Here is an 18,231-nt window from a genome sequence, read left to right as displayed (position 1 = left end):
GCTGAACAGCATTAAATATCTGTATTAAAAATAATTTTGAATCAAATATTATTCTGATTTTTCTTTTAGGAGTAAAAATAGTTAAAATGTTGTCCTGAGAAGGACTACTACTGAAATCTTCTATTGCTATTGATAACTATTGTTTCCCAAATTTGTGTTGTTTTGTAAGGAAGTTCTCTATCTCAGTCCAATTAGGCCTTTTTTCCCCCTTATAAACAATCAAAGATTACAAAATGAATATGTTGACTTTGCAGTGTTATGCATTTAATCATATTCATCCTCTGGGAAGCACAAGAATGCTAATTTACAAAGTTATGCTAGCCAATTATGAACTTAAAAATAAATTATTTAAGTCAATTCTTTATTCTGCATTATATATCTGATACCATACAGTAATGAATAGAATGCTTCCAAATCCCATCGGTGCTTTTCAAAAGGCAACAGAACTTTCTTGGTCCAGTTGTTATCAAATCACCAAGAAAGTCCAGTTGCCTTTTGAAATGCACCTTTGGGACAACTGTGACCTCGATGATTGAGAAACTCCATAAATGCTCCTGAGGTTTCTCAGTGCATTTACTAATAGTTTTTAAAACTGGTCTTTTTCAACCATCCTGATAGCAGCCTATCAAGAGGACTATTTTGTATATTGCCAGATGTATATACACAAATAAAAGGTAAAGGTAAAAGTTCCCCTCATACATATGTGCTAGTCGTTCCCAACTCTAGGGGGTGATGCTCATCTCTGTTTCAAAGCCGAAGAGCCAGCGCTGTCCGAAAACATCTCTGTGGTCATGTGGCTGGCATGACTAAACGCCAAAGGTGCACGGAACACTGTTACCTTCCCACCAAAGATGGTCCCTATTTTTCTACTTGCATTTTTACATGCTTTTGAACTGCTAGGTTGGCAGAAGCTGGGACAAGTAACAGGAGTTCATCCCGTTATGCAGCACCAGGGATTCGAACCACTGAACTGCCGACCTTTCGATCGACAAGCTCAGCGTTTTAGCCACTGAACCACACATCCTAAATACATGTCCCAAATACATGTGGACAAATATTTGATCGGTTTATATGAGATATTGATACAAATACTTTTTTACTTCTATTTTAATAACAGATGGTAAAGAGATAATTGGTTGGTATTCTCTCATTTGAAATGTTGATTAGGGAGATTTCCCCACTTGCATTTAATCATAGCACAAATGTGCCCCAACTTCTTTCTTACATTATGTCTTCATGGTATTGACTGTACCTCATCCCCAGTTCATATTTCATGCAGTCTTAAGTTGCCTTTAGTTGTTGAAAATTGTGCTGTTTTTTTTTGGCGGGGGGGGAGAAAGATATTACAGTTGTAGCTTGCCAATCTTCAGTTTCTCTGTGCATGCTATGTTGCTCTGCTAATTATGATGCTTTCAAATAATCTTTGAAGATGAAGACTTGCTGCGTTTATAAAGACATTCAAAATTAATTAAAAAAAAAAACAAGAACATACACAGAGTCAGTGGTGGGTTCCTCCCGGTTTGGTCCAGTTCGGCCGAGCCGGTAGCGGTGACGATATGACATCACCGAACCGGTTCTCCCTCGCCCCCGCCCTCCCCACCCACCCACCCACATTATTCTTACCTTTTATTTGGTCCCACCCCCAATCTATTGCTGCCTCCTGAGTCCCAGCTGATGACTAGAGGGAAAAAAACTGTTTAAACTCTTGCCGCGGGGCTTCAAAGGGCCATCCTACAGCTGATCAGTGTTAAAAGCAAACAAATGAGTTGGGTCGTAAGTACGAGGACTGGTCGTAAGTGTGAGGACCTTCCAGAAATGACTCTGACCACCTAGCCACGCCCACCTAGTCACATGACCTTCAAGCTACACCCACAAAATAAGCCACACCCACAGAACCGGTAGTAAAAAAATTTAGAACCCACCCTTGCACAGAGTGCATAACTAGAGACATATTTAGACTCTACAAAGCAATCAAATTTTGTCAGACTGACCAAGTGCATGAAATAATTGGCTGAAGTGTCTTTTGTGCTCAAGGGTAACAAGCAGGGGTGGGCTGCTGGGGGTTCGCAGGGGTTCAGGAGAACCTCTAGCTAAGACTCTGTGCAGTTTGGAGAACCCCCAAATCCCACTTCTGGCTGGTCCTGCCCACCCTGCCCTGTCCCTCCCAGGAGTCTCCACATGGCCTCTTTTGGATGCAGGTAAGTGCAGGGCGCACGCGGAGGCTTGGGGAGAGTGAAAAACGGGCCTACCGGAAATTCAGGATGGCCTCCAGAGGGCCTCTAGAGCCTGGGGAGGCTGTTTTCACCCTCCCGGAGGCTCAAGGAAAGCCTCCAGAGTCCAAGGAGGGCAAACTCCTCCCCTTCCCCCCCCCACTGTCATGGTGCAGGAGGCCAACTAGGCCATGCCCACAATGGCCATGCCCACCCAGCAACTGGGCAGAGAATTCCTTGCTAAAATTTTTGAAGTCCACCCCTGGTCACAAGCATATGCACAACTGAGAGCATCTGAAGCCTACAGATGAGGACAATATGGAAAGTTTGTGAGTGAGTATTTTGAAAGATACTCAGTTGGGTGATTGTGTGGAAACCTCATCAAGTAAACTAAACCAAATAGATTACAACACAGCTCAGCCCAACATATGAATCTAGATTTATACACTGGCAGAAAATAAGGGGTGATTAAAAGCAGGCTGGGGAACATGGAATAGAATAGGAAGAAAAACAATGGCAGTGCAAAAATAGAAATGGAAGAGAAGGAGCTAGAAAATCAAGAGACAAATAAGCTATGTAGGCACAATTCAGTTGGCAATTATCTATGAGAATTGAAAAAGATGCTAATTAAGGCAGCATCAAATCACTCTTAGGTCTCAAAATGCTAAGCATGGGAGATCACCAGGAAATCCTATGATTGTAGGTTAGATGGGAAGTTTTTAAAAAGGGGGAGATCATCTTGGGTAAAACTAATGGAAAATTGTTTCTGTATTATTGCTGGATTGTGATCATGACGTCGTCAGAGTCAAAATCAGTTCAAAGGAGACTCTCCTTTTTAGAGACTAATGACCAGAGAATTTAATGGTGCATGGAAGGCAAGGAAATACTGTAGAATGATTTTACTGCCTTTAATGAAAAAGATACCAATCAATTCAAACTTAATCCCAAGAGTTATTGCTGGATCATTGATTTCAATTGATTAGAAAAGGACAGAGCAAATACAAGATGCTCAAATGAATGTTCTACCTTTTTCTACCTTTTTTTTAAAGCTTTTGTAGCTTGTATATATTCATTTAAAACCATTTTTTTCTGATTATGGTTTATATACAGGTTTATTATTATTTTAACTATGCAAATTTCTGTAAGGACCTATCTGTATTTTTTTTAAGTTTATTTAACTTCACATCATAGCTAGTTTAGCTTAGTCAAGCTGGCCTGCTACTATTTTATTTTATTTTTTTTGATTTTGTAAATTGTGAGAAAACAATTTTGAGAAAAGATACAACTGCTTTAACAATTGTATCAACAATTGTTTTGTTAATTCCAAATCCAAAATGCTGCACAGCCCTAATGAATAACAGATGTCACAAAGATTATCACTATGGTACACTAGGTAGCACAATATTTTTTTTATATACTTTTATATACTTTTAAGCTCCAGAACTGTTTTAGGGCAGCAGTGATTTCTCTGCTTGATTACTTATGGAGAGCAATTGTGTCTTTTTCACTTTGTGGGAAAGAATGCCTTTAAGTTAAAAATTTGTTAGTCCTGCTGTCAATGGAAAATATGAGTGTGCAGTTTTATACAGAATGCCAAACTGAAATGTTTATATTGGATTCAACCCCATCTCTAACGCCGACTCTATTGTTGAATAGTATTTTGCTTTGCATTTGCATCAGAAAAGAGGCAACCATGTGGAAAAAATACTCATCGGTACAAATTATGTTTGGCCACAGTAGTAAATTAAATATTTTATTTACTTTAAAACACATTAGCATTCTCTACATTCCCCCCACACACACACACACACCAAGTGTTTTATTTAATAGTTGTTTAATTTCATTTAAGTGTTGGGGTGTAATTGGTGGTGAGAACACAGTCAGCAATCAAGGATCTGTAATTAATTACTCTGAATAAATCAGGCAGCATTGAAGAGCTCCAGAGAAAGGCCCCAGACAGCATTTGGGTGAAATAAACACCCCACTGATTACATGATCTCATAAATATAGTGTTGCCATTGTAATATTCCTTTATGTCAATAGGGGAGATTTGCTAGAGCTTAGCAAATAGCCCTTTAGCTTTGCCTTACAAAGGGGCAATTTGCTTCTACTGCAAGGAATCCTCCATTGGTTTTCCCATCACTTCTGGGCTCCTTAAACATCTCAGAGTCTTTGCATCCATTCCATCCTTCCCACCCACGCCCCATAAAGTGGAGGGGAGAACTAGGGAGAACATGAATACATGACTAGCAATGTATTCATAGGGAGTATAGGAGGAACAGGACTTAAAAGTATTTGGAATGCCAAGAACTAGGTTCTAAACCCAATAAACCCAATAAACAGTTAGCACCTTGTTCTTGGCATTCCAAATATGCATAGGTCCTATTCCTCCTACGTTCCCTATGAATTCATTGCTATTCATGTCGCAAATAGTTCTGGGAGGTTTGAAAAAGATGTTTGAACCCAAACAGAATTGCTGGGAGGCCAGCATTTACAAGTCACAGGATTGAACTGTTCTACATAGCAGCCTTAAAGTTTGCATAATCTGCCCTAAGAAATTGCAGTCCAGATTTCAATACATTCCTTAGCAATGGTAAAAAAATGCTGGTTAAGTATTTTATCTGGATGGTGATTGGCTTGGGGTTTGGTTGGTGGATACCCCTCCCTCTTGTGCTGAGAAAGCAGGCATACTTTCTTCTGAGGGTGGTTCCCCTTCATTGACTAGTCCTCTCAGCCTTTTAGTTCATTTTCTCCAGTTTCCCACTCTAAACTTTCCTCATCTGTCAAGCACAAATAAGAGCCAAGGAGGGTAGACTGCCTTTGCCTCTAAGAAAAATAATATATTCTGTGATATCTCACAGTGCCCAAGGTTTTTGTTCTGAATGTTTAATACAATTTGATCAACACAGCACTCTAAAACTGACAGCATTGATATGTATAATATATGACCTGCATAGACTGGATCTCTAATAAGTGAGTATTTCAAATTAAAACAAAAAAGAGATGACTGTGAGGCTTAAATGTGCACATTAAATGCACAGTGGACTTGGCAGTATTTTCTGAACAAAGAAGGAGTCAAGTTCTATATATGCTCAAAAAAACCATTTCCTGTTCCCATACATGGAGGGAATTCTGCTGGCTTCCCTTTCACAGGAAATGAAGTCTCCTTGCTGCTCCCACCACCTGCACTCTGGATATATGTATGGATGTAAATCTTTTTCAGGCACAAAAACTCATTTTTCCCTTCATTTTTTTTTTTTTTTTATTTTTATTTTTTTATTTTTTGCCTTTACATCAGTGGAATGATGAGATGTGAGCTATTCAAGGATCTAATAGTTCCATGGTTGTTCTAGGCTGTTCTTGGTTGCTGCAGAGATCCTTCTCTTGCTTGCCATGCAACCAGTTGTACAGTAGGCAACTGAGGACACAGTGGAAGGATCGCCATGACAACAGGTAACAGCCAAGAACAGCTGTGGGGTTGCTGATCAACATACCAACAGAAAAATAACAGGAAAACAAAACAGATAGAATGAGCAGCTTAATAGAGGCTGGGCTGGCTGCCCTTGCAGAATGCAGACAGCCCACTAGAGTGGAACAAATGGCTATGAGGGGCAATGATCACAGAGGAGGGACCTTCCACCATTGTACAAGTGCTTGGCACTGAGAATGGGGAGGCTTTCTAAAACAAAGATTATCTGTCCCAGCAGTCTTTGTTGATAATAATGATATCAAGAACTCTATAAAGAAATTATTACATTTTCTGTGGTAATAAACTTCTATTCTTACAATTTTATTATATCTGAACAATGAAGTTCAAAATATTAAATACGTTTCATCAGGCAGGAAAACATCCAATTTAGACTAAACAGTAACCTGTAAATCATAACCACAAATCAAAAGAAAACAGAACTGTGAGAAGAAAAGAGTTAATACTTCATTATGGATAATTTTGGGCTCTCTTGTTTCTAACAGTGCGCAAGCTGCATTGGCTAGCTGAAAAACACGGCATCCATTAATTTATAGTTCAGTCTTCAGTGTCTGTTCTTTTATAAGTGTTCTTGTTCTCTCTCTTTTTTTTTAGGTGTTCTGAGGGACTTCTTTACACTCTACATCTGTAGAATGAATACTTACATATATTTACACTGTTATATTTATTTTATAAATATTATTTATATTTAATATTTATAGTTACACCTGTATACTGCACAGATCAGAAAGAGAGCTGAGAAAATATCTACAAACCCCTCACATCCTGGACGTAAACTGTTTAACTCCTCCCCTCAGGACATTGTACTAAGGGCATTGCACACCAACACAACTAAACACAGGGACAGTTTTTTTCCCTTGTGCCATCACTCTGCTGAAAACCTCATTCTCGAAGAGCTGTCTAAATGTCTATGTGTATTTACCCATGTAGTATAGCTGTATTACTATTATCCTTCTCATTTTTTTCTACTACCTTCTCTTATTGGTATAGTTGTTGTGATTATATTACTTTATTTTTTGTACACTGAGAGCTTATGCACAGAGATAAATTCCTTGTGTGTCCAATCACACTTGGCCAAGAAAGAATATTCTATTCCATTCCATCAGTCATTATGAGTTCGTCTTAGAAAAAAATACGCAATAGTTGTGTTAGTTGGGAGACATATCTGCGATGAGATCTAACTATAAGAAAACCTAGTAATGAACAGTCTATTACGGTAATTAAATAGCTGGGCAGTCTTTCTGAAACAGTAAGAACATAATGCCTGAAGAATACCATATAAGCACCGAAATCAGCTGTTGAGCAGACTTGTTTATGATTCATTCTGGCATAGTTTGAAATACAGTTTTACATCTCCAGAATTTCTTATGCCTGTGAGGCTTACTGTTTCCCTGCTTAAATGGATTATTAGACTAGGTTAAATTAATACAGTTATATAGCTTTTAGTTTAATGTCCAAATCACATTACAAAGGAACTGTCCAATAAATGATTAAGGAATGCAACCATTTTTATATAAATATAAGAAACTCTGCACTCATGCTGACTTCATTTGCCTTCCATCAGTTTTGATTTTTAGCATCTCCTTAATATAGTTTGCCTACATTGTTTTGCCCTTACTGGATTCACATAATGTTCTACCCAGGGGTCTCCAACCTTGGCAACTTTAAGACTTGTGGATTTCAACTCCCAGAGTTCCTCAGCCAGCAAAGCTTAAAGTTGCCAAGGTTGGAGACCCCTGTTCTAAGCAGGGGTGGGTTCTAAATTTTTTTACTACTGGTTCTGTGGGCATGGCTTATTTTGTGGGCATGGCTTGATGGTCATGTGACAATTATTTAGGATTTAGCAGAGGTACTGGTCTACCAGGCTTTTAACTGCTTGCAGAGCTGTACCGATCTACCCATTTATTTTTTGCAGGCACTGGTCTACCCATTTATTTTTGCAGGCACTGATCTACTCATGTATTTTTGTAGGTACTGGTCTACTCATTTGTTTTCTTTTAACACTGATCCACTGTAGGGCGGTCCTTTGAAGCCCCGCGGCAAGAGTTTAAACAGTTTTTTTCCCCTCTAGCCATCAGCTGGGACTCAGGAGGCAGCAATAGATTGGGGGTGGGGCCAAATAAAAGGTAAGAATAATGCAGGGGTGGGGGGCGGGGGTAGGTGGGTGGGGGGCATGGGGGGCAGAACCGGTTCAGTGATGTCATATCATCACCGCTACCAGCTCGGGAGAACCGGGCCGAACTGGGAGGAACCCACCACTGGTTCTAAGCCATAATACAGTAGGTTTGGTTTTGTTAATGCGATGTGTGAACCCAGCAGATCGTGTCTTATTTAACTAACACATCGCGGTTAAAAACAATAACAAAACTTGACCCAGTCTCACAATGATATCCAAAGCACAGGGCTTTCTAAAGTAATGAGCATTATGTTGGAAACCTGAAGAATATAAAGACTTTGCTTCAGAATATCATATTAAAATTAAATTAAATTTAAATTTAATTTAACTTGTTATCTTGGGAGAGCAAAATTTGTAATACTATTACTGTCCTGCTTTTTCCTCAAGCAAAGTAGAAAACTAACTTCAGACTTACAGGGTTTGCTGTATTTTGTTTTTATGAGACCGTTACATCTACTAACCAGAAACTAACTGCAGAAAGTAACAGTCCAAAGGGCAGAAGTATCTTTGGCATTAAATGACAAGGAACCTCAGAATGTTTAATCAGCCCAAACTTTCTTTTGAATACTGGAATTGAGATCATAGCTTTTTTAAAAAAATGACAGCCAGTTTCCTCTTAAACTCTTTTAATTTCTGCCAGCTGACCTTAAAAAAATCAAATCCCTTAGTTCTTATTATTGTTAAACAAAAATAATAAACTTTTGCTAAGTCAATTTACATTCCAAACTACAGTACTGTACTTCCCTTTACTAATTTATAGTATGAATGGCAGTGTACAAAGTGCCTCTCCAAGGAAAAAATAGAATACATGATGAAAGAGGGGCCAAGGATCCTGCCCTTGATTGCTTTGGATTAAACCTACTTCAGAAGACTGTACCCATTTCCATCTGAGTACAGATAGTCCTTGACTTACAATAGTTCATTTAGTGACTGAAAAAAGTAACTTAGGGCCATTTTTCACACTTACAACAGTTGCCACATCCCCATGGTCACATGATCAAAATTCAGATGCTTGGCAACTGACGGTTGCAATATCCCATGGTCATGTGATCACCTTTTGTGACCTTCTGAGAAGCAAATTCAATGGGGAAGCCAGATTCACCTAACAAATGTGTTACTAATTTAACAACTGTGGTGATTCACTTAACGACAGTGACAAGAAAGGTCATAAAATGAGACAAAGATCACTTAACAAAGGTCTCACTTAACAACAGAAATGTTGGGCACAATTGAGGTCATAAGTTGAGGGCTATCTGTAATTATAATTTGTCTGCAAGTTGTGCATGTTTAGTATCCACAAATCCAGTATTAGGAGATTAGCACTTTAAAGTTTGCTGAGTGCCAGATGTTTTGAATAGGATCATCAGTCCAGCAGCCTGTCTGCCTTCTACTGCTACAGAAACAATGACCTTGTCCACTAGCAATGCTTCTGCTGGGCCCACCCATTTTAATTTTTCAGTAAAGTTTCAACAATATTGTGTTGTTAACATACATTGTGGGATGGTTAAAAGAGCTAATTAAAGTAACCAACAAGGTTGGCTTTTTAAAACAATGCTGGCAGGAATTGACCCGGTTGAATTTGCTTGTCAGAAGTTTGCAGAATTTTGATCACATGACCATGGAGATGCTGCAACGGTCATAAGTGAAAAAATGGTCCTAGGACACTTTATTCAGCGCCATTATAATTCTGAACGGTCACTAAATGAACTGTTGTAAGTTGAGAACTATCTATATTCAAAATCTCTTTTCCTTTGTACAAGTCCCTCAATATCATTCTGAAACTGGGCAAGGATATTTGCCACAAAACAAGTGATTGCTCCTGCAAATTACACTTTATTCTGTCACCAAAGAAAAAAAGTTAATGTGCTTTTTTAAAAAAAAAACTCATGATTTTAAAAGCTTCTTGCTATTATTTGAAACTCTCTGACATTTGGCATTTTTGCTTCTGCAGCTCCAGTTCAAACCAGAAACATGAATCAGATGATCAGATATCTGCATGCTTCTAATCATGAATATATTTTTAACAAAAGCTCCTTGCAATATACTCTGAAAGCACAACCTTCTTCCATTTGAGCTCCAGAGTAACAGATTTCTGATCTGCTAATTGATCTGTTAATGGCACTGAAGTCACCCCAATGATTTTTATCTATCTGCTGTTTTACTGCGAAGCAGAAATAATGTAAGGAAAACCTTTAAATAGAAACAATTAACACAAAATAAACTACACATTTTTCTCTCTTACTGTACATCAGAATGCAGTGTGTAACTAAATCAAAGTTCAAAGGGGTTGGTTTTTTTTACAGAACAGTAAGGAACTTTTGAACTGCCTTTAAGGCGGAAACACACTTAGCTTTTGATTTTGTTTGATAGAACTGAAGAAAGAGTATGTAAGAAGTCAGGACTATTACCATAAAAGTAGATATGCAGAGTGAGATTTTCTTTTCATTACCATCCTCTTCCAATAAAATAGAAAACAGATGTTTGCTGTCTGAACATGCTCCATTATTAATGATCCTAAACCCAGTGCACGAAAATGGCTGCAAATAAAGAATCAGCACAGAAAAACATTTAAACCAGGTTTGCATTGTTATTTACAGTATATGGATTCCTATAATCCATTAAAAGCTACCAACCGTGATTTGTTCATTTGATTCATAGTCCCTTTCCTTCAAGAGCTCAAAAAGACTCGAGTGAGGATATATTTTCATTTTATGAGAACAACTCTGTAAGTTTGGCTGGCAAAAGAGAGTCCAACATTACCTGTTGAGTTTCCATTACGGAATATTAGTTTTGATTTGGCTCTCCAATACTGTAACTTTTTATATACCAACAACATATTTGCACAACATATTTTCAACCTACACAATAAATAAATCCAGTCCTAGGTTGGGTTTGCCAATAATAACCCAACCTCATAATCTAGGCAGCAATCTTATCAAGTTGATACCCAAAAGACAGGTTACAATTTTAATTTGCAGAATTCCCAAATAAGGGGGAAAGATATTACATCCCTCAAAATGAAAGATTTTCTGGAGCTTCATGAGAAAAGTTGAAACATATTTAATTTTGTAATGGAATGTAATTAATTAATTACCTTAATTCGGCACAAGAAACCATCAGTTGCCCTCTAACACCAGTAGATGACATCACCAGGTCTCTCTGTTTCAGCAGAGTAAGGAAGATACTTAGGGATGATTCACACCCTGGCCAGTGTCTCTTTTCACTTTTACCATCGGGCAGAAGACACAGAAGTATAGCCAGCTGGACAAACAGGTTTAAAAACAGCTTCTACCCATGGACTGTCAAACTTCTAAACACAATATAGCACCACAAACAGATTAATATGATGAATTTCACTGGTGCCAGTGTAATGTGTAATATGTATATACCATAATGTAAGATCATACACCAGAGTAATATACATGTTGCACAGAATATGACGTACATATGGAAACGTATGACTAGTTTTTTTCCTAGCTACTTGTATAAGGATCATTCTTTATATTATTCATGTTGTCTTGTATTCTTGTATGGACTGCACCAGTAGAGACTAAACCAATTTCATTGTATACATGATGTAAAATGACAATAAAGGCTTTGAACTTTGAACTTTAAAAGAATTTTTAATAGTGTAAAGCCATTTCTCATTTGCCAGAGGCAGCTTTCCTTTACAATGCATTCAAGAATATAGAAGTATATTCAGATATATCCATTGTAACAGTAAAAAAGTGTACATTTCCATTTGTGTGCCCCAAAGCTGCTTTTTCCAACTGGACTTTCTTGGTTTATTCTTCGAAATCTTTTTGCTTCTCATTCAAGAAGCTTCTTCAGTTCCATGTGTGTGTTTATTGGAAAAGCAGGGAATAAAAAAATAAATGAGTCATTCATGCAATGGTGATGTCTTCTTCATAAAGTCATCACTAGCAGGTACAGTAGTTCAGTAGGGAGATGTTCATAGCTCATAACATAACATATTCAGTGGCAGCTTTTGAAAAATTGCAACCTTACACACTTTTCCATAAAAGTAATTTCCACTATTTTCAGTACTCCATGGAAACTGCATACACAATGATTATCTAAAGATACATTGAAATAGTAGGTTTAAAAAATCCAGATCAGAGGATGTAAGTTGCTTTAATCATGCAAAAATTACATGGATGTACCCATGTATAAAAAAAAAATATCTATCTGCAAGGCATCCTGCCAATCAGCCCTGTTTTTAGGTTTTCTCAAGCATCAATTGCACTCTTATTAGTTGGAGCAATAAAAGAAAGTTCATAAACATGAGAACTCAACAAGCTGCTTCAATTAACATAACTCCATCAATAGGAAAGTATGGCTTCATAAATGTTCTCATCTTCATAATACAAAATTTTAGGCTACACAACAGTGTGCTTGTGCAACACAGTACAATATTTTAAGCACACTGTACCTTTTAATATGTAAAGCACTTTCCAATTCAGACATTTCTAGCTTAATTTGAGGTCATTTTATTGCTGTTTTGACTATGACATTTCCTTTCATTTTATAGACTGGGTGCTTATCTTTTATTTCTCAGCTTTACAAAATGTAACAATGCCTGATATAAGATAAGCTAAAAGGAAAGAGGAAGTAATTGTACTTATTGTATGCATAAGGCACTTCATTATTTGTAAAGGAAGACAACATTCATAACTTAGCTATTCTGGAGCTACAGTTGCCTTTGCCTAAAACAAAAAACTATCAGAAAAAACAAAATGCAGGTGTCAAAACAATTTTCGAGACTTAATCATGTTTAGCAACATAACATAACATTCTTTTAGGGTTGGGAAAAGTATTCTCCCCTGGGTTTGAACTGATCCTCATAGCAGGGGTGGGTTCTACTTACTGTTGGGGTCGGTGGGCGGAACCTCCCGCAGGTTTTACTACTGGTTCTTGCGAACCGGTCCAAAATGGTGGGTTGTCCGGGGGCAACCCACCACTGCCTCATAGCAAATAAGAACGTTAATGCTAAAGAAAGAATTGAAGTAAGGATTATTTCAGTCCACCTACTTTTTAAAAAAGTTGAATTATACGCCAGTGGGTAAAGCAAGTCACTGTTGCTCAGGGAAGAAAAAAGAGTAACTTGCCAGTTTGATTAGTCCCTATACTTTCATAATCAACTCTTTTTGGACCAAGGAATATTAAATCACTTAAATCATACAATTAGCTAAATGTCCTGATAATACTAGAGGCAATGAAGGGAACAACCACACTGTGTTGCCCCAAGAAAGGAGAAGGGGATAGAAGGTAATATCAGCTGTACTCAAATAGTTAGGACAGGAGGATAAATGGGGACAGACAAAATTTGGGATTGTATTTATTTCCTTTATATTGATATAAACTTCGCAGTGCTCTTCTGAATTCACTTGCTGCATGAAGAATCAAAATGTCAGTTCTTAGTGTCCAAACAGTCATCAGAACGAAGGCTGACATTGAAATAAGTGCCTATTATCCTACTCTAAAAAGTTTATTTCATCTGTTTTATTGGCCATTGCATAAGAGATTGCCTCCTTTTATAACCACTGAAAAAAGGAATTTGAAAAGTAGTGACAGATCGGTCCCATCTGTGATACCTTGCTGCCAATCTGCTAAAATTGCCTTCATAAATGTGTGCCTTAATGGATGTACACAGCCTATATTTAGATTAGCTCTTTATCCCTGACTTATCACCTTTTCTGCATGTGTCTTATTTAGATATATGGATTCAGAAGAACTATATTATTAGGCTTCAGGCAAGGTCATTTTGAAGGTTTGTTGTCTAAAATGTCCAATAATAAAGATTTGCGATGGCCTTGCTGCTGGGATTGTGGCTGATACATCCTAATACATAAAACTCTTTCTTGAAAATGCCAGAGCTAAGAAACATATTAGCGCTACCAAATCTGAGCTATAGTAACTGCATTTGTTTTTATTGATCTTATTCTTATTTTTAAAATTGCAGGGATTTTTTTTTTATCATGAGTTATAGCTACATGCTAGCTAGGCAATATATAGGTTGTAAAAAACAAAAACAAAATTAACCTGGGAAAATATAGCCAATTACATGTTTTCCCCCCTTGGATTTTTCTTGCAGAAATGTCAAGAAGGGTTTTATCGCACCATTTCGGGCAACTGCAGCCCCTGCCACTGCAATAACAATGCCTACAAGTGTCTTGATGGATCTGGTATTTGTGTGGTAGGTAATCTCTCTTGCTTTACAATGTCTGTGAATGCCTTTGTCCTCATAAGTGGTTGTTCTTATGATTCCTGTCATGTGAAGTCAGATATTCTCTGAATTCTGTAAGCTTGCTTTTCTGTCCTCTAGGTTGTTTTCTTTTTAAAGAGATTTAGTTGTTGAATTTTTATGCTGTCCATCTCACTACCGAATGATTCTGGTTGGCTAGGAGCTTGCCCTGAGCTTTGCTTCACTGCTGAAATGCTAGCTCACATATGAATGATGGCCTTTTGAAGACCACAAGCGTACCATGAATGACTTATTGCGTATCCTCTATGTATATGTCAGATGTCAGTACTCAATATGCAATGATGTCATTTGTGTGATGATCATCTCTACAAGGTTTATTTGGTGCCATCACATTTTGCTGCAAACACCATGGATTGTACTCCAAAATTTTTGTATTGGACAAAATGTCTCCACAGCTTGAACTAAATATTCAGCTGACAAAGCAGATAACGAGAAAGCCAAATAAGAATATAATAATTTCATTATCTAGTGTTTTTACAAGTCTGAAGCTACAATCTTGTATGCACTTACTTGGGAGTGATTCCCACACCATTCAGTGGAGCTTGTATGCATAAGAATGAGCTACACAGATTTCCTGTATTTGTTTGCAGTATCTATGTCATCCTCTAAGATTCTAAAGATTTAAATTTTCTACTCACTTAGTGGAGAAAACTACATTTTATTCAATGCAATCCTAAATATACTAACACAAGAATAAGCTTTGAATTCAGACAACTTAACTTGAGCAAACATATAGGCAGAAAGAAATCTGAAGCAAGAATGCACCAATTAAACAACAAAAGTATCCCGTCAAACCACTTCATAGAAAATAACCAAAATGCTAACAAATAGGTTAGGGATAATTTTATGTTCAAAAATGTTCTGAATAATTTTGTATGCCATTAAGCAGTCTCACGTCTAGCCCTGTGAGGCTGGCAGCTATAGGAATCAAGAAATACTTGTATTTTTGGAATTAGATTTATTAATAGTAGGATAATGCAACAGACTCTTGAAAGCCTACTGAACTAACAATTCTACACTAACTTAGAGCTAGTGTACCTACAGTGGAATTGCTCTGAATCGCCTTATCAGCCTTCCTTCCTCTCTCTGCCGGCTCTGGAATACTCTTCTGCAATAATCTTATTTCGCCCCTAACTGAAGAAGCAACATGTCCAAGGCCTATTAGGCATTCCAACAGACATTAAGCTATAATTTATTCTATCATACATAGGTAAGTCAAAAAATTAAAATACTAATTTAATCCGAACTAAAAACAAAAGAACAAAAAGAGTGTAAATATTTATTAATTACTTTCCACATTAAGTGTGAACTGTGGACTCCTTGGAGTATTCTGATGTTGTTTGTTTGTTTGCAGAGTTTCATTACCCAAGTAAATAACAACATCATAAGTGTGAACTGTACGGTTATATTCATCTCTTGCACTCTAAACATTCAATTACATTTGATTACTGCTAAAGTAAAAGGTTTACTTTAGGAATCAAAAATTAGGTTTTTGTTGAAGTCCCTGAAGCTCTGGGTTACCTCTGGAAGTAGTCCATGTTTAATCAAGATTGAGCCAGCAAATTTAGGAAAGGTTTAGTTAATTATGTGAAAAATTTGGTTAGTTCAGTTTATTTAGTTATAATTTAGGCGATTTCAGTGCTTATGAAAAATTCAAGGCATTGTTTAGCTAAGTCACAATTTGAAAACTTTGGAAAATTTTGCCATTTACTAGGCGACTATCACCATCACTTCCCTTTCCAGATGGGCAAACTCTTATTCTTTGCACAGTAAGCTTAATTTTTTCAGAAAAAAAGTCCAGCTACTGCCTTTAGGAGGGGGAAAAAAAGGGCAGATTTAAACATTCCCCCAGAATTAAACCAGCATTGTCATGGATTTAAAAAGTCTTATAAAGAATGAGACAACTGTTTAAGTCAACTTATCCTTGGCTAGTTTTTTGGGGTTTTTTAATCATTTTTATGGTCTCTGTAAAAGTTTATGGCTTCATTTCCTCTGCTTCTTTAAGCAGCACTTAGCAGTGAACCTGATCATAACCTTAACCTTTATAGCCCCTATTAAAAAAAATGTCTGGGTTGATATTCACTGGCCACATAAGCAGTGGGCACCAGACCCTTGCCAACCACTCGTGCTTCAAAATGTCTGCAAATTGGAAACAGCGGAATTAAGAAATGTGCAACATAAGATGTAAAGACATTATTGAGCCTTATTTGTTATTCAGATATACAGTAACACTTTTTATATATGTATTGCAGGTAAAGGCTGGGCTGGAGTGTGATGTATCCAGCTGTGAAATGATGCTTAATATCTAGAAACAGAAAAAGCATCATCAGAAAATAAACCATGCCTGCTTAAATGGCTCAGATTTTCTGTAATCTTTGTGTAGGTGCCCACAGAGAGTTGCCCAATCTAAATTAATGGCAGCAGTGACATGTCTCATCCATGTCCCCAGTTTGCACTGGTTCTATAGAACCGGTAGTAAAACTGGCGGGAGGCTCCACCCACTGACCCTGATGTCATCAAAACGCTTCTGTACATGCGCAGAAGCTTCTGTACTTGTGCAGAAGAGCATGTGTACACCACAAGCGAAGCGAGCACGCGCAGCCCCGTTGCGAACCAGTAGTAAAGGTAAGTGGGTGGGTAAGGACCCACCCCTGGTCTCGTCCTTTTCTGGCCCAAACAGGGGTAAAATGTATCTTTTCAAGACACAGGAAAAATACTTGTATCACCATTCAAATCAGGATGAAACATTCAAAATGGCATTAATCAGAATGGCTGTTTGTTCCAATCTTGTAACAAACCCTTCATGCACAAGTGGTTTTCTTTTTTCAAAAACGGAACAGTCAAAATGACTTGAAATGGTTCTCAAACAATTTTGATTGTATACTCAAAATAGGATATAATGTAGAATCCCTAATATTTCTCTTTGCATTCTTGATGCTATTTTGGAAGATAGCGGCATAGAAATACCATAAAACAAATAAATATTTTGCTTCTTTGGCAAATGTTGCATAAATTGGAGAAATCAGCCACCTCTGCATTCAGAACAAACTGCTATTTTGAAATGCTCGGTATATTTCCATATTTTCTCTTCTAAACTGTCTTTGCATCAAATTCCCAAAATTGGGAGGAAGGGAAATTTCTAAAAGAAAAACTATGGAGGAAAAAAATGATCCTCACACAGTTAGGTTCAAATATCATATGTAGGCAATCTTTGCCCAGAGGCTGACATTTTAAAACTGCACTCCTTTCTGTACATTTAAAAAAAATAAACTTTATTTCTGTATGTTGACAAAAAGATAAGAAAAGGGTGTTTTGCATTTCAACAAACAAGAATGAAATATGATAAACAAAACCCCCGCAAAAGCCACATAGAAAGCATTTTTACAACAAACTAAATGAAACCATCTTCTTGGAAGGATTGAAATATGGGAGATTGCAGTCTTTCTTTTGTTCTATTTCTCTGTAGTCATTTTTCTAAAGTAACCTGTCATATGTCAGTATGTCAGAGAACCCAAGTCTCTGAATAAAGTGAAGTGGAAGCAGTTTTTTTTCCCTCTGTATCTAATCTGTGACTTTCTTCAAGAGCCTTTCTTCAATCATTAACTTATAAGAATTGGAACCATTCCTTATACCCGTATGGATGCTCTTGGAAATTATTTGATAATTACAGGTTAGCCAGCATGTTCATCGGTAAACTGATTCCAAGCAGGTATCAAGAAATGAATCCTTTAATAATATAGATCTCGCTGTGAGCAATGATGATTGGGCTGGTGGTGGAATGGTTTAGAACAGGGGTGTCAAACTGGTGGCCAGAAGCATCACATGCAGACCACGCCCACCCCAGCTCTGCAAAGCAAAAAGTCACATGACAGCAATGTGACACCCCTTGTGACAAGTTTGACACCCACTATTTAGAACAAGAAAGGACTGCACTGAGCAGCTCTGGGCAGGCTGCAGAAATATGCCTTCCAAAATTATATCTTGCAAACTATTTGGTTTGGTGCTTTGTTAGCAAGCCTGACATGTTCAGCTTCAAAAGTCCAAATATAATTCTAAAATCTTATTTTTATCTGTCAATAAACACCAGATCACC

General features: G+C 37.4%; 1 protein-coding gene across 1 annotated transcript in view; it reads left to right on the top strand.

Moving 5' to 3' along the window:
- The window catches only part of LAMA4 (laminin subunit alpha 4), a 99,682-nt gene that overhangs the window by 14,129 nt on the left and 67,322 nt on the right, over positions 1-18,231 (top strand). Inside the window, exon 2 of the mRNA XM_034409194.3 lies at positions 13,968-14,069. Within this exon, the coding sequence (XP_034265085.2) occupies positions 13,968-14,069 (102 nt within the window). The remainder of the gene's footprint in view (positions 1-13,967; positions 14,070-18,231) is intronic.

The sequence above is a fragment of the Pantherophis guttatus genome, chromosome 1 (assembly GCF_059756535.1).
Source record: "Pantherophis guttatus breed Tessera chromosome 1, ASM5975653v1, whole genome shotgun sequence".
NCBI lineage: Eukaryota > Metazoa > Chordata > Lepidosauria > Squamata > Colubridae > Pantherophis > Pantherophis guttatus.
This window is presented reverse-complemented; position numbering and strand designations above follow the sequence as displayed.